We start from the raw sequence: 24,439 nt of genomic DNA, 5'->3' as shown, positions 1-24,439 counted from the left end.
GCCGGCGGCTCCGGTGACCGACGTCCAGGAGGAACCGGATAGAGACCGCACTCATATGATTGTCTACATAATATGTGGAGTGGTGGCCATCATGGTGCTGGTTGGGATCTTCACCAAACTGGGCCTGGAAAAAAGTCAAGGAGGACAGACGGACATGACAAACTCCAGGTGAGTGGGTGTCAGGATGAATTCATTGCTTAGAGGTCACTTGTTAATTAGATTCTCAGAGATGTCTCGTTTAAGTATCAGCTTTGCGTTAGACCTTGCTTCTTACAATTTCTCATGAGATTTCTCACTGAAAACTGTAGAGACCAAACCAGTTCATCATGGTACATTAAAATCTCTGACCTTTTATTGTAGACTTTTGCATCTTTGCAAAGCTGAGCACTGTTTATGATTTCTTCGGAAATTGGAAACACAAGTTAGGAGACTTAGACCAAAGTCACTATTTGTTTGTGTGTAATTGCAGACATGCTCTGTACAAACATAGGAGAACCATTTTGAGCTCCTCAGATTTTTTTTGGCCTCTTCGTTCTTAAAATCAGAAATTCTTTACTTTTATTTGGTTTGAGCTGTTTCTTGTTGGCATGCAGGAGGTTCTTCAGATCATTTCAGATTCCTCACGCTGAGAAAAAAAAGGTTGTTTTAGGAACTATAAATTTACATTTTCTTTGGGAAACTCAGAATGGATCTTCTATGGTATTGCTGTGAAAACCTTCATGTGGAATGATTATTCTTTGGAAAACAACATAAGGTATTTATGTAAGCTTTGAAGATCCAAGAAACCAAAATGTAGAATCTGAAGAACCTGTATGATATACCATTAAGGCCTTTTATTTTAAACAGAAATCATAACGCTAGTTTTTGAACCTTAAGTAGTTTTCTTTAGAACCTCTTATAGAACTTTGTATTATATTAAGGTGTTTCAAAGAATCAACAAACAATACAGTGGAGACCAAACATCTGACTGAAAAAGATACTATTTTCTTCCAGACTATATTGCTAGAATAACAAGTGGAAAAAATATCTTAGTATATTTTTCGTTAATATAAGCTGTACAAATTCCACTAGTTGCTCTCTAGCATAACCTAAGACAACCCTAAGAGCATATTTGTGCTGTGAAAGAAAGAACATCTAACTGTCTGCACAAAGAATCAGTGTCACAAATTTGCTTATTTGATTAGTCCATGTTTACACATTGCAAAACTTTTCTAGCTTTTAAATTAGTTTTCAGTTTTTCAGTGTGGTTTCAGGCTCCCTGCAGTATTTCAAAGATCATACATTCATGTTGATTTCTCAGAGCTCAGCTTTTGTTTGAGTGGCGCTGTACAGTACTAACTGTGATCGGTTCAAAAGAAGAAGCTCAATGAAACATTTATATTTTTGTACTCCTCTATTATGTGTTTTGACTGTATGACGTTTGTGAGAAAGAAAAAGAAAAAAACTGTTTTAATGCACTCAACACCATCATAATGTAAATAAAGTTGACACTTTGGTCTCTTTTCAGCACGGGGAAGCGTAGCGCTGTCCTCCGGGGTGGGAAGAGTGGGATGTCAGTCCAGCTATCTGTCTCTCATCCGTAATGTGGCATGGCAGACAGACACCACCATGATTTAATGAGGGCTATTGATAAGGGCTGGAAGCATGCCATGCCCGAGATAGAACGCGCTCGCGAGAGAGAACAAATGATAGATTATCCATCGTCTGCTGATTTTAGCGAGTGGTTAAAAACAAATCTCTTACGCCTTGCGACGGAATAAAAAAAGTCACACGGCAGAGATGCGTTTAAATTTTGTAAGAGTTTCTGTTGGTAAAGAAGTAAGATGTGTGTGTGTGAGATGCGCTCAATGACAAAGGCAGTGTTAGAAGGGCAAGCAAGTGAAGTGTGTAGCCAGCTTGTTAATTTAACACGATTTATCATAGCAAAGCTTAATGAGGCTCGATAAATGGGTGCCAAAAGTAGTGAATAAAGTGTGTGTCATAATGGTGCAACTAAACATATCCAGCGTCTGTTGGGACAAAATACAGAGGCACATTGAGGAGAGAAAGAGAGGGATTCTATTGACCAGCTCTGAGAAATCCAATGAGGCCAACATGACTGGATTCATCCAACACAAACATGGGCCAGTATACAGACCAACGTGCTCGCACACACATACACAAAACCCATCCTATGCCACTGACCTTATAAAATCACATGGTCAGAACACTGACTAATGACTGGTGAAATGTCTAGAAACCGAAATGATGTGCTTCACTTGAGTGTACGAATGCATGTGAGCAAACCAACCGTGCTGACTTGAGACGTTCAGGTTTTATGTTTTTATGCATAATCTGACCTTTAATAATTAGCTTTGGTGCATTTGAAGGGCGTATCGTGTTTGAGTGCGTTTGCTGGTGTGGGTTTGTTTTTCAAGTGTAAAATCACTTCAGTTCAGCATAAAATGATGCTTTTTCACCACTGCTGAAGTGATGGCTGGACTGTGCGAAAGCTCTGCTTTCTACTTGCATTATTTTTATGTGCATGCTTGACAAGTCTCTTGGTCAGACATGCCAAGTTTTACTAAGACAAAGTTAGTAAACGGAGAGCCAGAGAGTCTTTGAGAGAGCATTTGTGTGCTTTCGAAGTAAACATTGTACATCCGTGCTGAGTGCCTCTATTACACGATCATCCAAGCAATAATGGAAGTGGCTCCGTAATGTTTTTTTAATGTCTAAAATGTGTGAACATGCAAATAAAGATTCACATTGAGAGGCTGGGAGAAAAGCAAGAGCACACGAAGGACAAAAGTAAGGGCAGAAACTCGTAACTCATAAAGTTTTTAATGAGCGTGTCCTCAGTAAACACCAAGATCCCTGCTTTCTAATACATGCATCAGGTTGCCAGGAGTTAGAAATAATAGCAAATATTTGTCAATTTGAAAAAATCAGTGGGCTATGTTGCTATGATCCCAGAGATGAAGTTCACCTTCAGCCTTCATATCCTGGTCAAAATCCATTTTCCACCATGTCGTAGAAAGTGGTTAAAATTTGTCCAGTTCATCTTCCTCAATATTGAAAGTAGCTATGCAATCTGACAAAGGTAAAATTTCCTGAGCAACAGATGAAGCAACTTACATGCATTTTTACGTGGTTATCCATACATCATTTTGATACAAATCATTAAAATGTGAATTAGGTTTTTGTGGAATTCTAAAATAATTCAAATAATATATTTTGAAGAATTATTAACAACCAAACAGTTGTTAGTCCCTCTGACTTCCACGGCAGGGATAGAAAAAGTCAATGGGGCCCATGAACTGTTTACTAGCATTCTTCAAAATATCTTCTTTTATGTTTAGCATACAAAAGAAACCGATTTGAAACAATATGAGTAATTCATGACAATTTTTTTTTCGAGTGAACTATACCTTTAAATATCATCTTAGTAAGACATTTTATGATGTCTTACTAAGAGCAACAACTTAAGTTTAAATGCATTTTATGTATTTAGTCTGCTTTAAATCTAATTTATTACAAGCTATCAGAATTTTATCTTGTTTTTTGGGCATATAAATTTCAGCAGCTGCACCAAATTGCATATTTCTGCCTAGTTCAGGCCTCCAAACTTTTTCGTTCTTGAGTGTGACCTTCATATTTTCTGATATGAGCCATAAAAAAACTTGATGCATCAAATATGATACTTATAAAAAATCCCACTTATGCAAAATAAAGTGTTCCATTTTAAAATGATGTATTGGGCTTAACGGTGTCTATGTATGCATTTGTACACATGTATGTGTGCATTTGAGGAGCTTGTGGTTTATTTTACAGATAAACCTCACCACAGAGTTCTCTTTCTCTGATTTCATAGAGTTTGTTTGGCAGTCTATATTCGGCTTTACTGGCCAGCAGACAGGGCCCACAGAATACAGTGGTGCCCCATTAAAAATGCATTACGACTTCTGATAGAGCTGATTCCCAAAGCTGGCCCTGGAACTATTAATGCGCTAGACAAACAAACTGAGCTCCACAGTGAGTCCACCAAGGCAAAAAAACAGCAGGAGACGTCTCACAGGTCCTTCTTTACAAACCTCATGAATACACTGAAACCTGCTGCACTTCACTTACCCACAGGTCAAAGACTCCCGGGTGTTTTTCACAGCTTTTCGGAAGGAAAGAATAGGCAGAAATGATGAGAACTGATGCAGAATGACTCTTGACACATTTGGCAGTGTAATGAGAAAGAAATGAATCTTGAGGGGCAAAAAAAGCAAGACAAAACAAAAAGAAGAGAAATTGCCACATATTTACTTCCTCACAAAAGCTGAAATGAGCGTTAAAATGAATAGTTAAAATACTGGAATATTTATAAATAAAATACCGAATCCTTTATTCCTTAATTATCGGAAATGCTAAAAACATATTTCCACCTCTGAGGAGTTTCTTAATTACTGCCCACTCCTAAATTTCAACAACAAATCATGCATATGCTAATACGTTTCTTTACCTTTTTATGAACTTTCTAGTAAACACAGTTGTGTTTTTGTAGGTCTACAATAAACCTTCTATCTCTCCATAATGTGCTAATGCATGTTGCTAACCAGTATCACATTAACTTGCGTTATTTGCTGGTGTAAAACTATCGTCTCGGGCAGGTTAATTGTTAGCATAAAATGCTATGTTTGGTAACGTTTCTCCTAGTTGGACTTATTGTTAGCATGTTAACACTAGCAAGTGGGTTATTGCAATGATACGATTTTGAAATCCAGCTCACTGCATACGCTTAATGGTGAACAATGTTGTCTTTACCAGTAATTAGCTTCCCAATTAACTGTGGCACAGCCTCATCAGTGTCATTGTGATATTGTTTCCTGTTGGAGAACATGGTTTGATTAGTCATTGTCTGTCTTTGAAAGCATTTCTAAAGGAAGAAAATATATAGACCTATATATAGAGGAGACCTGGGGGCTTGTTGTCACGCAAGGAAGTTGTCAGAAGCACTATATCTCAAGATTTTGAGTCAAAGGTCCAATTACACAAATGTGTGTTTTCTGTTTAAATAGTGACTTTGTGTGTTGTTTCTACTGTAAAGTGATTTTAAAACAAAAAATTTTACTATCACAATGTTTACTAGCTGTTGAGTATCAATTGAAGGTGATAAAGCTTAACAAATACCATTAATTCTATTAATAATTCACATCTAAATATTGGAGGAAAAACTAAAAAAACGAATACATATAAATATAAAATATTAAAAATATATTTAAAGAAATGAAATAAGTTTAAGTATGTAAGAAAGTAGAAAAATGCTAAAACATTAGTAGTAATATATATACTGTATATATAACAAGACAAAGCACACAACAAACAAAAAACAAACAATAAATAATTAAAATTCAAAGCTAATTCAAAATATTAATAAAAACAATAATAATAAATAATATTATGCAGTATTGAAGCATTTTAGTTTACTTTTAATTAACTGTCAAGGCATTTTCCATATGTCAGGTATGTCATTTTTTTGAATCAAGTTGTAATTTTACAATATTTGCTTGCTAAACTGTTTAGATATTTTGGGTGCTTAATAATTTTGCTTAGAAAATATTAAATAGCCTATTAGCATTGCCACTTTAAAAAGCTTCTGTTTGACCACTTTCTCCACTATAGGTTGTCATGTGTTCATTGATCTATATGTATTTTTTCCCCAAATGTTCCAATACAAATGTTCAGTTTTATTATTATTATTTTTTTAATTGACTCTGAAATATAAACCTATACTAAGAAATCTTCAGCAGAGTAAAAAGTGGGACAACTAGCCCCAGTCTCCTGTACTGCTTCTTGGCAGAGCGTCCTGTTGGTTAAAGACGTGACCTGCCTGTTTCTCTGCATGCTTGGACACCTTGAGCCATGGTGCTCATGCGGGTGACAGAAAATGGGAAAGTCTCATCTACTCATAATTTCCTGTCACTTTTATTGAGTGTATCTATCATTAAAAACTGCACCCCCTAACCTCACTTCAGCCCCTTTGACACACCAATTGCCCATCACATGGACAGATACGCATGTTCACACACACACACACACACACGTCCTGTTCCGCTTCACTGAAGATTGAGAGGGCTCAGAGGGCTTTTGGCAGCTCGAGGCTCAGCTATCAGAGCCCTTTGAGATTAGCAGTTTCACTGCATGTACCTGTCTATCAGTGCCTCGGTGAAGAAGCCGAACTGCACGTTACACACGGACGGACATCGCTTCAGCTATAAAGGTGACTGTCTTGTAAAGCTACTAAATGGACCATTGCGCCCATGATTGTTACAATTCCTCTAGGAAACTGCCTCCCTTAGCTCAAGAGCAAAGATGTCAGTGACGGATGCTGCCACTACGGATGGATTAGACACCGATTACAGAGCTTCACCGCAGGATACTGCTCTGCCCGAGATTTCATTTTGCTTAAATACCACGAAGAGTAAAAGGCTAAAAGCAAAAAAATGATGTATTTTGCAGGGGCGACATCAAAAAATGATGTCAGAAGGCAAACTAGTCTAACGGCAATAAGACATTACTAAAAGGGACAGTTCAGCCAAAAATAAAAATTGTGTCATTGTGTACTTACCCTCATGTTGTTTTATTCCAGCATTAAAAAAAACATCCTGGCTACTCTTTTCTATATAATGAAAGTAAACGGGGGCTGAGCAACTCAGGCTCACTGGGAAAAAACATGCCAGTGGTGACATTTCCGTAAATTTATATTGTGTTGTTTTTGCATGCAGTAAAGCAAAGCAAAGCAAAGCAAAGCAAAGCATCCAGTCAGTGGAAACTGAATCTGGCAGTGATTCATTACATTAGTTATTGCATATTGCATTCAGCAATGAAATGTAACGGATCAGCGCTAAAAAGTTAACGCCAAAGTAATACCTACACTAAAACTCAAACCGAAACCTTTAAGCAATAGGGTTTTACAAAAGCTGAGCTGAGATACAAATGCATTTTCCGAAGCAACTGTTACTTTATAGCTTGTTTTATACAAGCAGAACATTGTACCAGGTGAGCTAACAAGCAAGTTTACTATGTCAGTAAGTAGGTGATTATGTGAGAAACATCCAAACATATTAGTCTACAAATTATATTAGACTACAAATGGACTACAAAAGTCATACTGTAAGAACAACACATATTGTACGATGACATGTAATGCCACTGGTGCCCAATGACTTTGGTTCGTGTATGTCTAAATCCAAGGCTTGGAATATCTTGTACAAATATGATGCTTTTTTTTCATTTCGACCTTTCCCATTCATGGAGAACGTATAACAGTGGCCAGTATATTTAATATAATTAAACATACTTATTTTTGGAATACAGGTTTGGAATGACTTTAGAGTAAACAATGAAAATGTTTCTGACATTTCTTTTCATTCAGTAAAAAAAAAAATCTGGACAAAAACAAACAAGCATGTGATCTGATTCAGGAGGCTTTTGCACCTGCACACTGTAAAACAATTTGGCCTCAAAATGTAAATCTCCTTTTCGTGCACACAGTACACGTGAAATGGACACACTGAGCCATGCTGACTTCAGTTTAAAAGCTGTAGATGCCTGTGGTGTGTGTGCGTGTGTACTGTTCTTGGCTTCCACCACACACAGAGCGTATTTGTGGTCCCCAACTGTTTAATGGTAACACACACGCAACACACACACAACCATTTTACAGCATTACATAACGTGGGGTGATATTGAATACACCCCGGGCACAGTTTGTGACATCACTTAAACGCATCTCATTTCCCACCCTCGTAATATAGCTAATGAACAGCAAATTTAACACACACACACACTTGAACGTATGCTGCTTTACTCAAACAAATAAAAACACAACTAATGGATTTTATATAGAATTTGAATGCCTTCATCTGCTTCTCATTTTCAAATGAGGAGCTCTTAAATGTTGCAGTATAATAGAGTTTGACGTTAGCATGTAGCTTAGCTGCTAAAGTCAGTAAACCCAAGTTTTCTGCCATCTTCCAGGGCCTTCTGGGATTGCCATCTCTGTGAATATCCTACATTTTTTGAACAGCCTTAATGAGAGTACCATGCTACATGTATGATGCTTTAAAACACTTGAGAAAGTAGGGAGAAGTTTTGAGGGATTCTACGTATATGTGGCTTCAAGTATGCATTTATGTGGATTCATAGAAAAACTAATCGAACTGCTAGTTTGTGAGGGATGTATTAATCTGTATGTATGTTACCTCATAAATATTCATTCACAACTTCCTCAGGCCACTTATGAACTTCATCACAGACACAGAAACAAAACAGACAGAAGGATCAAAGGCTGAAGGGGAGGTTGAATTGCTGTACGCCATGTTTTAAGGAAATAAAACATTGCATTTGCCATTGGCAAGCCAGTAAAAAATTTATTACATAGTGTCATAACCAGGTGCAACGCCATAACATAACAAGCCATTTTGTTTGTTTATTAATTTTTGTCCAAACCAGCCATGACTGCAACTTAATATTTAGTTTAGGTTTGGGATACACAGTTAAAAAGTTGTGTCAAAAACACATAAACTGGTTTGTATATTTATATATTTATATTTATATTTATATATATGTATTTATTAGTCAAAGTTGTATTTTAATCTTAGTTTTAATGTTTACATGCTTCAATAGTTTTTAACCATTTATTCTGAGCAAATATTTGATGTTAACAGAGAAAATAAAAATACGAGTTTGTCACTATTCACAGACATTTCGATATTTTGGCATAGCTGTGACTTAATTCCCAAACTTTGGAAACATTTTCATCAGCTGCAACATGACAAGACTAGGTTACACAAAAATACGCTCAGATCCAGTTTAAATTGTTAATTATGATAAGAAATGCATGTCATCCAGTGGAATCTCTTTGGTTTTCTGCTCCACATAATTGTATTCTGAACATTAAGGATGTTCTGATTTGGTGCTGTTCAGTAATTATACTTTCGGTGTGACTAAAAACTGCTTGTTGCTGAAACAAATGGCTTCGTTTGCTCAGCTCACGAGAAATTCTTTATTTGCTGTCGAAAACAAGTCATTTTTGAAATGTAAAATGGCGCACGTGTGTTTCGGCCCTCACAGTGAGTTGTTTTGTTTGTGCATGTGCTTGTGTCTTAATCACATTGATGGAAAGTCAATGGCTAATTTGCAATTTGTTGCAGCAATTGAGTACTTTACCTTCTCTTTCTCCCTCCCTCCCTCTCTCTCACCTTGATCCTGAATTACTTCTGCATGGTTCCTGTTAATCCCACATAAAAAGAGACAGCGAAAACACAAAACAGTGCAGTGATAAGTATCACCAATGAGCTGCTCAGAGCTGAAGCCCTGCGGGAGGAACGATTCTTTCCCTTTCCATGTCTCATCCCTCATTTCGGAGGCTCAGCGCTGCTCAGTCATCCTGAACGGACTTGTTCCAGGGGGGATGGTGGGATGGGGTGTGGGGGATTGTCAAGGCCGAGCGCAAAAGAGAGGACCTGATTGAGACCAGGGGGTGTAGGGTAGGGATTGTACAGATATTTATCTTGATCTCTGTCCTGTCAATCAAGCTACACACGCTGGAGACATCTACAGTCGATGGGAAGATGAGGGAGGTAGACGAGTGAGCGAAGCAAGGGCCCGGTTTGAGAAGGGGCAGAGAGAGGGGAAAATGTACAGTATATTGTTTGTTTGACTGATGAATCTAGCAGAATCAAGGAATGAAGGATCATTCTTTTGAGCAAAATGGGGTATTGAACGCGTTCTATTTTCACTTGATGCACTGCCTCAAAAACAATGCTGAAAAGAGAAATCCGTCTGATGCATACAGTAATCACAATAATTAAAGCGAAAAAATAATACTCAATTGCCTGAGCAGTTGGCTAGTTATCTGTAACCTACTTGCAGCTGGAATGAAACAAAAACGTACATTTAAATTACAACTGGAATTGAAAACTGAACTGAAACGGCTAAAATTACCGAAAGCTTGCTTAGAAAATGCTAAAAATGAAACAGAAATAAAAATAAATGACAGCTAAATGGGAATAAACTAATTCATTAAACTAATATCAAATCATACAAAAATAATGCAAAACATATGAAAAATGATGAAAACTGAAAAGTCTAAAAATAACATATTTTTAGTTTTGTTATGAACAACCATTAGCCCCCGCAGGATTCTTTATATCTCCTCTGTGAAGCATGCAGGTGCAGTCTGACCTTTACAGAAGGAGGTGCAGGTCCACCTGGAGGTTCAGGTCATTCATCTTGGAGGCGGTGTAGGGTTTTCTCTTGCTCCAGAGAGGAGGGCGGTTGGTGTGCCAGTTGGTGCAGTGGTGGAGGATTGATGTTTTTATAAACCTTCATTCAGCAAAGGTGTCAGCGGTTCATCATTTCCCCCTAATTGCACCGTCGCGGACTGCGGTGTGTGCACCAGTTAAGTCAGCCGGCGTGTGTGAGACAGTGTTTTTTTTTTTTTTTTCAAGTGGATTAAATACCTACGTGACGCATTCATCCTCATAAGGGAGTGATAAATGTGTGCGTTCCCTGGATTTATTTTCTCTCTTTAACCCCACATCACACACAGCCGTTCAGTTCACTGAACCTGTTCTAACAACATTCTGGTCTTCCAGTACCCAGAGCGAAAACCCTTCTGTGTTTCTTTCACAAGCACATTAGCTCGAGTACAGCTGACCCAAATTGAAGTGCTCGGCTCAAACCACATGTCCATTGTGGATGTGTTTGGAATTCTCTCCGCGGCCGCGCTGCAAATGGCTGTTGGTTTTCAGACAGTGGAGCCGATTAACTTGATTTAGGATTAAATTGCTTGCACAAAATTTCATTTACTGCTTACCTCTGGCTGAACGGCCCACATCACAAGCAAAGATACACACAGAAGCAACGTTCTGCTTAATGTGGAGTGTCTTTCCATATAAATATATCTTGTTCAAGATGTTTTTAAAAAGAATATTACGTTTTATTCATCCAAATGCATTAAATTGTCTAAAAATGCTTTTATTTTGCGCTTTATATTCATCAAAAATGTATAACTAAATAAAAGAAAAAGCATTAAAATTTAGAGGATTAAAATGATTTCTAAAGTGACACTTGAAATTACAATTCTGTCATCATTTAATCACCCTCAAGTTTACAAAGAGTTTATGGTAGCCATTGAATTCCATAGTCATTTTTCTCCATACTGTAGAATTCAATGGCTACCGTCAACTGTTCAAAAGTAGAAAGAAACTAATACAGGTTTGGAACAACTTGAGGGTGAGTAAATGATGACAGATTTTAATGCTTTAACACAGTCTAAGAAACAACAATCACAACGTAGATGTTTAATAAACAGAAATGGGAAATTTGGGAACCACATCAACATTTATCATCAGGTGGCTAAAATTAGAATCAAGTGCAAATGAGAAGAACATTGTTAAAGAGAAAGGTCACACATAATACAAACCTCATTAAACTGGTCCGGCTGGACACAAGCTTTAAAATGCTTACAAAGATCTAGACCCTTAAAAGAGTGGTTGTTGAGACGTATGATTTTAAAAGGGATTTAAAGCCATTCTTGAACTGTTACTTGATGAATAATATCTCCTTCTCCCGCAAATACAGTCCACGCTAGTATCAATGAGACCACATAAAAAAAAGATGAAGCTTTTCATGCTGTTTGCTTACTTTCACAGCTAAATTGAACTGAAGTCATTCCCGAATCCGCTCGCAGCCTATCGATTCTCGCTTTATTTAAAAATGTATGCCTCTTCTGTCTCTCTCTTTTAAAAATATCCCAGAATTCTCCCTCTACCCCTTCACCTAACACTTTTATTTCACTGCGCGCACACATTCTCAAATCTCTTGTGCGTTCAGACTGAAAGCTCTGTCTCCCCTCAGTAAATACTCTCAAATCGCTCACGGATTTTATCTGAATCCAGCGTTTTATTTCTCACCTCTCTCTGACATCTCTTAGGAAAGTGTGTGTGTGTGTGTGTGTGTGTGTGTTGTAATGCAGGCATGTAATGCAGCGCTCGGTTTAGCCCAGTCAGCTCTACAGTTATTAACACAATTTACACAGTTATAGCAATGCAGCCGCCAGGATCAACGTGACGCAACCACAGAAGGACACAGAGCCACACACATTCATAAAAAGCACGTGCCCTTGAGTGAAGTGCAGTATATAAACCCAATATTCCCGCTGGCCCAGTTTAAAAACAGGCAATCAATGAAAACTGACCTGTTCGCTTGAAAGCGAGAAGGTATGACCCAGCGTTTCGTCCTCTGAGTGGGTGAATCTGTCTCTCCGTCTCCTCCCTGATAAGGCCGTAATGAAACGTGCCGTTATAAAACAAAACGAGTTGGTCTGGAGGAGAGAAAATGAGTTCTTTGATGGAGATCCGCGGGGGACGGGATCACAGGACGCCTATATGAGAAAGATCAGAACGCAACCTCAGCAAAGCTCAGAGAAGGAGAAATGAAGCTCTTTAATGTGGAGGTTTTTGCATCTCTTAACCATAGCTCACCACCCAAAAAATGTCTTTCCATACCTGTATGAGCGTCTTTTTGCAACGTCCTACTGGTTGCACTTTTTATCATTCTATTACAATAAATAGGGATGGCTTCAAAGCCCCATTATTTATTATTTATTCCTGTAATGCCTTGCTCCAGTCTTCAGTGTCACACAATCCTTCAGGAATCATTCTGATCAAGAAACGTTTCTTATCATTATCTTTTTTTTTTCTTCCAGGATCTGTCGATGAATAGGGATTTCAAGAGAAAAGCATTTATTTAGTCGTTTCTTTGCATTTAATGAAATCGTTGCTGAATAAAAGCGTTAACCTTATAACTCCACATTTCTGAATGGTAGTCATACTAAGGTATATACTAAAACATACTCTATCATTAAATAAGACCCTGTTTCATTCAATGGACCAAAAATACACGAATGTCCCCTCTTTCAAGGCCAAGGACAGCGTGAATGCACTCTTTGTTCTTTTAAAAGAAACGCACTCGCCTTTAAGTGGACTCGGCTCGCTTAATTCTTCAGGAGACGCTTTAGAAAATGTTTTTTTAAAAATGTCAATAATTAGGAAACCTTTGTGTTTTGCACTGCTTTAGTAAAGTGTGTGTTAAAAGCACATGACTCACATGAATCAATCCAAAACATGCCTCGTGATGTATTTGTTTAATTTAAACGATCCCATTTGCTCAGTTTCATGAAGGGTGCCAATACGTCTTGAGTTGCCTTTAGACTTCATTAATCTGCATTAATCTGACGGCAGACTGTTGAGAGAGAGAGTGTGAGAGAGCGAGCGAGATAGACTTGCCTTAGGGATCGACGTCTTGCTAGTACAACTTCAGTCTGTTCTTTACTCTGATTGCTACATGAATTTGCTTGTGCGTGTACATGTAAGAGGTGAGGCGTTTAGGATACCGTAATTGCACGTTTTAGTGGCTTCAAACAAATGTACGAGTAGGGACAAAACAAAATAGTATTCGTATTTAACTTATGCACTAATATAAGCATTCCGGCAGATAGTTACGTTAATATTATGACCGATGACCAAAAAATGGCAGACGGTAAAATTCAATAATATTTTGTTTGTATTATTTAAGAATAAAACATGCTAAACAAAACAATGTTAAATTCTGTCAGTGAATTTGTTGTGGATTTTATTTTGAATTATAATGTAATTAATAATCAACATACATTTTGAGAATGCTTAAAGAAATAGATAGTAACAATTTGTTAAAAATGTACTCTAAGATGTATGACATTGTTTAATTTCAGAACGTATTTGGTGAAATGTAGCATTGCATCACTTGTTGACCAACGGATCCTCTGCAGTGAATGGGTGCCGTCAGAATGAGAATAGCTGATAAAAAATACTTCACTTTGCAAGTTTCAAATTGATAGACTGGAATTGTGTGGGTTACTTTATCAACTGTAATGTCTTTATCAGCTGCTCTCATTCTGACGGCACCCATTCAGTGAAGCTAAATATCTCCAAATCTGTTCCCATTTACCTTGGATGGTCTTAGGCTGAGTACATTTTCATTTTTGGGGTGAATTATTCCTTTAAGATTACATTTAACACTGTTATCTGTGTTACTAAGCTGTGAAAATAGGAGAAAAGAGCATTGGCAATTGAATATTCACTATGAATGGAGGCAACTCTATTGCTCCCTTGAATTTTGAAGTTTGCTAGCACCACAAAGTAACGCATTTTAAAGTCAGCATGAAATTAAAAATATCCTGTTAATATACCTCACTTTGAATGTTACTGCTTTTCCCTTTTTAAAAAAAAAATAATCTATTCCCTCCATTTATTTTATGATTTCCCTCAGATTAAACGCTTGCGAAGATTTTACATTTTTAACTATATCCTTTGATGCTTTGGCCGAGCGTTTGCGTCTGCGTTTGCTTGTTGACGCAATATTTCCCTGGCGTTTATTTGTCTGTGAATGTGTGAGAGGGCGAGACTTTGAGGACTTAAAGTGTCAGTCAAAAAGTGTTAATTCACAGCCAAATAGCATCTATGAATGTTTATCTGTGCAAGTGTGAATCAGAGGGCATTTTAGTGTATTACAGCTTTACAGACCTGATATGAGCTGACAGGTGTGGCTAAGCGCAGCTAAACATCACATATAACACAGGGAACGAGAAAGAGAAAGGCATGAATGCTAATTTTATGCAGTGCGCGTGATCTTTTGATTTATGCAGGGTATGTGCGCGAGTCATCATTCGGGAGCAGCGATAGCGTGTTAGCGACATGTGGTCATGTGATCACAGGAGGTCATCACGTAGATTTAGAGATTCTGCATGCCACAGCAGAGATCCATCGATATCCACAAACTGTTAGTGGGTCGTCGGCCACCCTGCATCAGCATTCAGTACAGACGCAGCTCATAGACATCCTGGCCATGCTTGACCTCCAACAACAAACAGATAAGAAATTAAATTGAGAAAAACATACATTTCTCTATGGTATATATATTTATACATTAAAGCAATGCATCTGGTGTTTTACTCCTTCTGGCTCTTTCAATCCACCGAACCCGGCACAGTCCTTCAGGCTGTTTGCCTGTGCTTTTGTTTTCTCTAACTGATTGACTGTGTGGTTTATTTACACACCCAAACAAGGAACGACATTTGCATGTTAACTTATTCAGTGTATTGTTTTCATGAATTAGAAATTGTGAGTTTTGAGAATAACTTTTTACATTACCGTTGTCAAGTGAGCCCCAATTAGATCAACAGTCCCAGATACATAAATGTGTGAGCTTTTAGATCGCAAAAGAAAAATCTAAATGGCATACATTATTAATAGCAGTAATTCATTTGAATTATTCTTGAAATATTTATAAAGCACATCATTTTTTGTTATTGCTGTAGTGCACTGATTACTTATTAATATTAAATAAGCAGTAACAAAATAAATTACAAATCTTGTAGATCAGTATTTGTGCCTTTAAACATTGAAATTCTATCTATCTATCTATCTATCTATCTATATATATATATATATATATATATATATATATATATATATATATATATATATATATATATATATATAATATAATTTCCTTTCTTAGGACAACTTTTTTGATCCTTTTAAAATGCTGCCTACTGTATATATCCAAAGACTCAACCCAACTTTGATTTAGATATGGACTAATATATAGTGTGTGTGTGTGTGTGTGTGTATATATATATATATATATAGAGAGAGAGAGATAATGTTATAACACAATGTGTGTATGACTATTTGTGGAAATTACTAGCAACTTCTGAATTAAAAAATTGTCTCTACATCATCCAGTATATTACAAACACCCACATCCACCCAGCCACACACACACACACACACACACACACACACACACACACACACACACACACACACACACACACACACACACATTTGTTGTCTATTAGGACTCTCCACAGGTTTAATGGTTTTCATACTGTAAAAACTGTATGTTATAAAAACTGTATAACCATTTAGTATGTTTTTTAAACCCATTATGGGGACATTGGCAGTGTTCTCATTAATCACTTTCAAATTTCAATACCTCTGTTATACACATGTCATTAAACAGTTTGAGTCCCCATAAACCACACACACACACAGTGAAATAAAATAGCTGAATTCTTTTTAACATTTTTTTATTTAAAGAAAAGCTTCTTCTATGCTTACATTTTTCATGCCTTGAAAGCATTTTAAGGCGAACTTTATCACACCGACATCAAAGTTTATCTAGCTCTATTACCATTCGATTGACAACATGCCTCGTGCATACATCAAATACAGTTTTATTTATAGTACGCCACATCTGCTGAAAACTCTACTGTATTTGGCTAAAAGCGCTTCATTTCTGACCACATGTGCTTGACTCCCAGCAGTGTGTGATGGGGCGTCTTGAGCGTAATCACATCAAATACAAACACACTCGATTTGTTCCCCGCGGTCTGGGGGTTCTTTGATATTACACTCTACGCTCTGTGGTGTGAATCATACTTTGCTTGTGTATTTCTCTGAGTGTGATAACTTAGCATCCATGTTTAATTGTATATCTACACATAAGCTCTACTTTGCGGCATATGCTCACACAAGCTGGGTGTGTGTCTGTGTGTGTGTTTCATGCATTGCAGTGACGTCAGTCATTTAGCTTTGCCCTGAAGCCTCATCTGTTCTGGAAAGTGCTGTGTGTGTGTGTGTGTGTGCATGTGTGTGTGTTTGCATGCAGTGACATTTGCATGAGTGTGTGGCAGAATGGGGAAAGCCTTTTGTTTTGTTTTCATTCAGATAATGATGAGAGATGAAATAAAGGAACCTGATACATGGGATAGATTTACATGGGCAGTAAATCTGACCGCAGTAAAGGAATAATCTGCAAGCAGCATTGTCAGAATACAAAAAACATAATATACGGAAGAAGTATAACTCAGTTAATTACATTCTAATTCGAACTACTCTTTAAGACACTTCATTCTGTTTATGATGACAAAGGACTGAAATAAGTACAGTATGTGAACACAAACTTCTAGTAAGCTCGATATCACACACTGTTGCGTATTTCTGTATTTTTGTATTTCTGGTCTTTTTGCATCACATAGGCTACATGTATTAAAAACATTTAAAATAGATATTATATGATAAATTATATGATTTGAAATTGCAAGGCATTAAAATATTTAATTATCAATCATTAAATACAATTATTTCATGGCTATGCCTGTAATCAAGCACATATTATGACCTTATTCTACATCCCTAGTTCTACCCAATAACTAAACTTAACAACTACCTTAATAATTATTAATAAGCAGCAAATTAGGAATTTATTGCGGGAAAAGTCGTAGTCAGTAGTTCACGAGTGTTACCTGTTGTAAAATTTTGTTACAAAATTATAAAATAAAATACATAAATACATTAATTAATTAATTAAAAAGCAATAAAATGACAATTATAATTGCACACGTTATTTGTGCCTACTATTATAATAACAATAAATTATGCATAATTAAATGAAATATGTTAAGTGCATGTAATTAATTTTACTCAGTACTTAAATGTGTAATTACACTTCAACAAGGACACCTTATAATAAAGTGTAATGAGTCAAGATTTACTAATACATTTTTAAAATAATAATTTTTTGTTGAACAACTGTATTGTATTACTATAATGTTAACATAGATTCATAAATATGGTAACAAATGTATTTGTGGGGTGCTGCCCCTTTAAGAACGTTGTTTCATTGGACTCAGGTGGTCGCTTAGGCAGAGAGCACAGGTAGAGAAAGAAAGCCATGTTTTTTCTGATGCAGCTTGTTGAACTTCTAATGATTTTACATGAAAGTTTGATTCAAACGACATATTCCCAGAGTGGTGAGCGATGTTTTCGTTCAATAGTTTTGTTTTTACAGTCTGCCCACACGTGTATGCATATGAATAAACACAAATTCTAGACTACAGGTAAACTGCAACAACAACAAAGACCAAAATGTGTAGGTAGTTAATGTTATCATTTCATGGGTAACGGCATTGCTCACTTAAAGTAAAGCCAACAATGTTAAACAATGGGACCTTACTATAAAGTGTTAAACAATATATTAAAGAATATATTCTTTACTATAAAGAATTAAAAAAAAAAGAAAACAAAAATTTTGCAGCACATTGCTTTTCCAGGCTTAATGCAATTTCTGCCAATAGGAATATAACTGCAATGGAGCTTCAACCTGTATAAACAGCTAAACAGGAATATTGCTTTATTATAATAAGATGAATGCTGTTTGCGGTGCTTATAAACCCTGGTTGCTGACGCACACAGACAGGCAGACACACACACACACACACATATAAATACACCTCCTTCTGTGTTTTGGGACTGTACTTGGCAGCTGTCAGATTCATTATAATTCGAGAGAGGGATCATAGATAGAAAGGGATCCATTTTTTAGAAGAAGAATGACAAGAGACTACAAACGACTGCATTCATGTGCAGATAACAGCAGAAAGACAGAGACAGAGAGACGAGGACAGGCTGCTGGAAAACAGACCTATGATCATGACATTTGGGCGACTTGTGCTGTTTGCCGAGCTTTGAGCGTGGGTATGTGTGTTTGAGATGCCTGCGCCTCTTCTAATAGGTGATCTATATCAGTCCATCCAACAAAAATGTCTACACACGCTAACATCCCCAGAGACAGAACTGATAAAGGAGTCATATGTAAAATTAATTTTATGAGTTGTCTGAACACAAATGTGTGTTGGAAGAGTGCGTACATGATAAAATGATAAAAATTCGACCTATAGTGTTTTTTTTTAATTGCCTTTTTCAAATCAGACTGTTTTGAGATTCCTGTCAGAATGATGTAGTTCTGCACAGGCCCCTCCCATGACCTTAGCCCCGCCCCGAGTGAGCTGTCATCAGTCTGTCACTGTTTGCTCCATAGTTTACTCTCCAATAAACAACTGAGATGTTTCATTGTTGGATGAAATAATGGACATAGCATCCTCCAATCTGCTTAAATGCATCTATGTTTGCGCAAATCAATCGTGATCTAGTTTCATCTACAGAAGAAGTGAGGATAAAGTTTTTATGAAGCGCACTCAGCGACAAAGCGAGACTATCCTATTCATTTCAATGGAGAGCTGGCGATTTCTGGCGACACGACTTTTGGACAACTATAGAGCTCAAGTGATCCTCTCTCAGGATATACACTTGTATATCTTTGAATATTCATTGATTATAAATGACGAGATGGCTGACGCGCGTCTGGAGTAATTAAATATCTACACACATTCGACAAGGGGTTTTTTATACTACCATTGAGAAATTTTAACCAATGTTATAGACTTTTCATTTAAACCTTAAAGAATCATATCGACTTAAAATATGCGCCAAATGACCCCTTTAATATAGCCTGACCTAGTGTCTTAAGAGTGTTTTTCAGCTGAACACCTTGACAAACTGTTGTGTCTCCATGTAAAGAACGTCAAGGACCAAATCACAGATGTGATTGGTTGTGTCATTAAGGCTTGCATATTTATTCTAACTTTACAAAGCAATAACATTTTCACATTAATGTACAATAAAACATCCCACATACAAACACGTTTCCCTTTTGGGGGTTGAAATGATGAGGGTTGTCCATTTTTCTAAATTTCCCCACAATGCTCTTGTCTCAAGTTTAGTTAATAAGCAGAAGGTCTATAAATTTCCAGGAGTCAGCAGAGAGGAATCTGCTGCTGTCAGGCGTTATTGAGTTTTCTACAGAAAATCAGTCAGGAGGGGAAGGATGTCAAACTTCATTGCTTTTCCGTTACCCAACAAATCTTCACTTCCCGCCAATAGATTACTAAAACAGATACATGCACTGACATCTGAATGATTTTATATCCAAGCAGACAACCTTGAACACAACCACATGATTTCTCCTGAAACAGTAAAAGAGGGGGGGGACTAAAAGGTCTCTTTTACTCAGATTAGTGTGCAAAGACGCACACACGCAGTCTCTGGTTTGCTGCTAACTATATCTGAGGCTCTTTGTAGTGTGTCAGGCACATCAGGGCCAAATATTTCCCCTACTGTGATATCGCTAATGGCTAATGCACCAGAAACACACACAAGCAGACATATTTCCACACACACACACACACAAACGTACACATACAGTCTCTCTCACTGGAGCAGCATTAGCCCTGTGGCTAACCGGGCCACTCTGAACCATCTGCCTCACCAGCTCAAAGTTTCAACTAACTGATTCCCAATGCATGACGAGATTGAAAACAAATCTCTGTGCTGAAATGTATTTCAATCTTATGGATGCTTCAAAATGTATTGTTAATAAAGTGGCTGTTTAAATGGCCAGCTGCAAAAATGTAAATAGTTTCACGTCACTGGATATGGAAGCCTGTTTCTGCCGCTGAATAAAAAAATATGAAAACAGTAATTGCCTCTTTTTATTACATTTCTGACCTTTTTCTCAGAATTCTAACTTTACATCTCACAATTTAAACATTTTTACAGCATATCCAAGACGACAGAAAATCTGAATTGTGAGGTATAAACTCAGAATTGGAAGAAAAAAAGACAATTACCTTGTATTTTTTAATACAGAAACACAATTGCGAGGAGAATTTTGAGAAACGAGGTCAGAACTGTGTGATGCAAACTCCGAACTGTGAGAAACAATGTATAAATTATGAGATCAAAATTTCGCGGCGGAGACAGGGTCCCGTAAAAACATGCACCGTGACCATAGCTAAATTATTTTAAATATCAATAAATTAGTTTGAGCTGAAAGAACTAAACATTCTTCTTTGCCAGCAGGTTAATTAGATGAAAAGCATCCTATACGAGATTAATAATACAACATAAGCAGTCTTACGCTTGGACAACCTGAAGCAAATGGCAAATTTCGAACCGTTGCATGCTAGTCTAAATGCGTAACACTGTTCACACACAACATAATGTAACATAATGCAATATCCTAAATCTTCTATAAAAATTAAAAAGCATTATTAATTCACAACACAGTAACTTAAACTCATTATATGCTATTAACATCTCAGCTAGGAGAGTTTTGACTTTGTATTGTATGCTTTTACAGTGTTTAAAATGCACTGAAATCAGTAAAAGAAAAACCTATTATTATTTTAATAACTGGAAAAATATTGGTGTGCCACTTCGAGTATTTTATTTTTAAACATTATCATAAGCTAAAATGTAATAAAATTACACCCCATTCCTGTAGTAAATAATTACTGACGTAATTATAATATTGACATAATTATAACGACAATCTTTTTATCATAACAATACAATTATCAAATAACGAATTTGACAATGAAACTTTGATGAAAATGAAAAGACTATGTCAAACTGGGACTAAAAAAATGTGTCACTGTAATGCACTGTAAGCTGGTCTAAACTGGTTGAGAGTTTTTTTTTTTCTATCATGGTGGTGATTATATTGATTAGAAGGGAGTCTAGCGTAAAGGCCTACGAGTTCTTGTCAAAGTGCTCCCAACCGAGTCTTAAAGTGAGTTTAGGAGTCAGTTGGGGGCACTTAAGATTGATTTGGGACGCCAGCAGTTAGTCTTTCCACCTGTGATTACCACTGGAGTGCCTTAATAGGAATTTTGCTGAAAAGTAACAGTTTAATTAAAGACCACATGTTTCTGTAATGAAAGGGGAACGTGCTGAGAGAACATCAGCAAGATTGGAGATCTCTCGCATAATTTCTTCTAATACACACTTATGCAATCCAATCCATCATATGCATGGCCAATCAGAAATTCATTCATCACACACATTAACGCCCCTGGAAGTTAAGACCATCAGTGTGATTAACGATCATTTCCTGTCAATAAACAGCTGAATGACGGTTGATTGCTGCTCTGTTCTGAAGTATAAAATCTGGCCGTAGGTGAAGCAGATTGAGCCATTTAAAATATTTAATTGCGAAACAGAACGGAGATATTCTTGGTGAACACAGCTGGGAGCAGATGAATGAAGCATGCGTGTAGATGTTTCTCAGATTGCATGTATACATGTGCTCTGCACATCCTTACATAAGAAACATTCTCCTGAGAGCAACCATGCAAGACTAACATGCGATTTGAGATGCATTTAAAGATCATGTTGCCCCATTCCTGCAACCTTGAGCCACCAGAGATCAATCAAAGTGTTCGGTTCAGGTCTAGCCCAGTGCGAAAGTGAGATCAATAACCGACATGTCAGTTTAGGTCTGTTTTGTTTTAAACACACCGATGGAAATCTGCATCGAATGAGAACAAATTGTGCCCATGGCTTGCTAATGACGGCTAAAAATCCTCTACTGCCTCTTTTCCATCTCAACCCTTTTTAATAATTGAATTTGTTGAAAAGAACATATGTTTTATATAACTCAAACATACGGCCCGCAGGAGGATTTGAAAGTAATATAAAATAATAATAAAAAATTAAACAATTAATTCATACATTTTTAATGTAAAGCGTAACAAATTGCCGTTTACGTTGCTGTATGCGTCAGGAAGGCAAGCAGCACGATGAAAATATTATGACAGCTGCTTTGTAACTGATGACCGCGTGGGAAGCTGTGATTTTAAACCTATCCGAAAGAAGACATTCGACCTGGAAGAGGAGAGTGAAATTATTGTTGTTCTTGAAAAACACTCTTTGGCAAGTGTTTTCGTGAAGAATGGACGCCGGCCGAGACCAGTGGGGGCAACTGCTTGCAGGGTAAGGAGAATTGAGGTCTAGCGGACATGTTGTTGGATGGCTGGAGAGGAAGTTTGGATGTCTCCAGTGAGGAGCAGAAAGAAAGTGGAGAATGCGATGCGGTTAAAGGGTTGTGCGTTGGGGGCTGAGAACTGGCTGGCTATTTAAGGAGAAATTAAAAGAAAGGTTCTGTGATGTCAAGTCTTAAATCTTGTGTCGGTGGTAATATATTAAAGGACACGCACTGGACAGCTTCGCATGGAGAAAGTAAATGAGCAAGGAGTGTGCGCAATAATTATTGTGTACTAATATCTTAACTGTTGTTTTAATGATGTGCAAGCTGACATATTGTAACTCTGCAAAAGACAAAATCCTGGCGGTTTATTTCAGGTTATCAGAATATTTATAATATAGCCTAATTCAAGATACGGAGGTGAAATGCTCTGTTAAAGTTTTTAATATGTCTTTGCAAGTAATAACAAGAAGGTCAGCGCAATCGCAAATGAATTGATTTGAGTGACAATTGATGAAACAGTTGAACAAGATGATAATATGAAGTGTGTTACTTTGTAGTCAAAATGCAGTTTATCTCTGTCTCGACAAGAAAAGGTTTTTAACAAAGTCAAAGACCAGTTGTGCGTCTCCGAGCAGCGCTGAATGCCACTGAATGAATCTGTGTTTTTTTTTTTTTTAATAATGTCAATGATTTAGTGACAATTAGTCATAACAGCAATCACTAGCTTTCTTTCTAATGAATCGCTTGTTTTAATAAATCTTTTTAATGAATGAGTCAATGTATCACTCTGCGACCTAATGGCGGCTTTAGTGCTACTTATTTATCCATGATAGCCCACAGTAAACCAACCAATGTGCTGTCTCAAAAACACACAAGGAAAATAAAGGGAAAACTAAATGTGTGTTACTTATCTTGTAAATTATATGCTATGGTTAATTTTAACGTAATTGTTAGCAAAAGGTTTCAAAGGAGTTAGGGTTTAAAAAAATAATTCTGGCCGCACAAGGGGACATTTTCTCCAATCCGACCCTCAACCTAAAATGAGTTTGACACCCCTAAATTTACCAATTCTGTTGCAGAAAGAGAACTTTCTAAACTGACTATAATGTTTAATTACTTTGCAGTTTGTGGATTTTCTCTTAAATATATGGAATCGATGAAATAAAACCACTGTAGCTTGTGGTTGTGTACGGCTGCACATTTGAGAAATGAATTTGATGATTGTTATTTCGAGCGTTAAGGTAATTGTGATTGACTTTTTTCTCATAATTGTGAGATGTATACTCGCAATTGCAAGTTATAAGGTCCAGTTGTGACAGGGGAAAGATATTTTTTTAAGAAACCCAAGTTTATTGTAAAGTTTTTATTGAACAATTCTGATGGTTTTTTTTTCCCTCTTGCAATTTTGAGTTTATATTGCGCAATTTGGATTAAAAAGAGAGAACCGGGACTTTATATTCACAGTTCTGACTGTTTAACCTGGCATTGTGAGTTTATGTCATGCAATTTTGAGTAAAAAAACCCCCTCTGAAGTGTGACCTTTGACCTTTGTCTCAAAAGATCTCAAAATTATAAATTGACTTAACAAAACAAAACATAACCACATGAAAATAATGTGATTCTATCTATCTACTGTATATAAGTATTGTTAGCATAATATAAAACTGTTAAAACCAGCTTTTTAAAAAAT

The 24,439-nt window shown here is 36.8% G+C and overlaps 1 protein-coding gene across 2 annotated transcripts in view; it reads left to right on the top strand.

Annotated features, from left to right (window-relative positions):
* The window catches only part of LOC122341793 (protein shisa-9), a 58,908-nt gene that overhangs the window by 2,850 nt on the left and 31,619 nt on the right, over positions 1-24,439 (top strand). For both annotated transcript variants that reach the window (XM_043235420.1, XM_043235419.1), the window contains exon 2: positions 1-168. This exon is cut by the window's left edge and continues 1,035 nt beyond it. In XM_043235420.1, coding sequence (XP_043091355.1) covers positions 1-168 — 168 coding nt within the window. The remainder of the gene's footprint in view (positions 169-24,439) is intronic.

The sequence above is a fragment of the Puntigrus tetrazona genome, chromosome 3 (genome assembly GCF_018831695.1).
Source record: "Puntigrus tetrazona isolate hp1 chromosome 3, ASM1883169v1, whole genome shotgun sequence".
Lineage (NCBI taxonomy): Eukaryota > Metazoa > Chordata > Actinopteri > Cypriniformes > Cyprinidae > Puntigrus > Puntigrus tetrazona.
The sequence above is the reverse complement of the archived record's forward strand: the minus strand, read 5'-3'. Positions and strand labels throughout refer to the sequence as shown.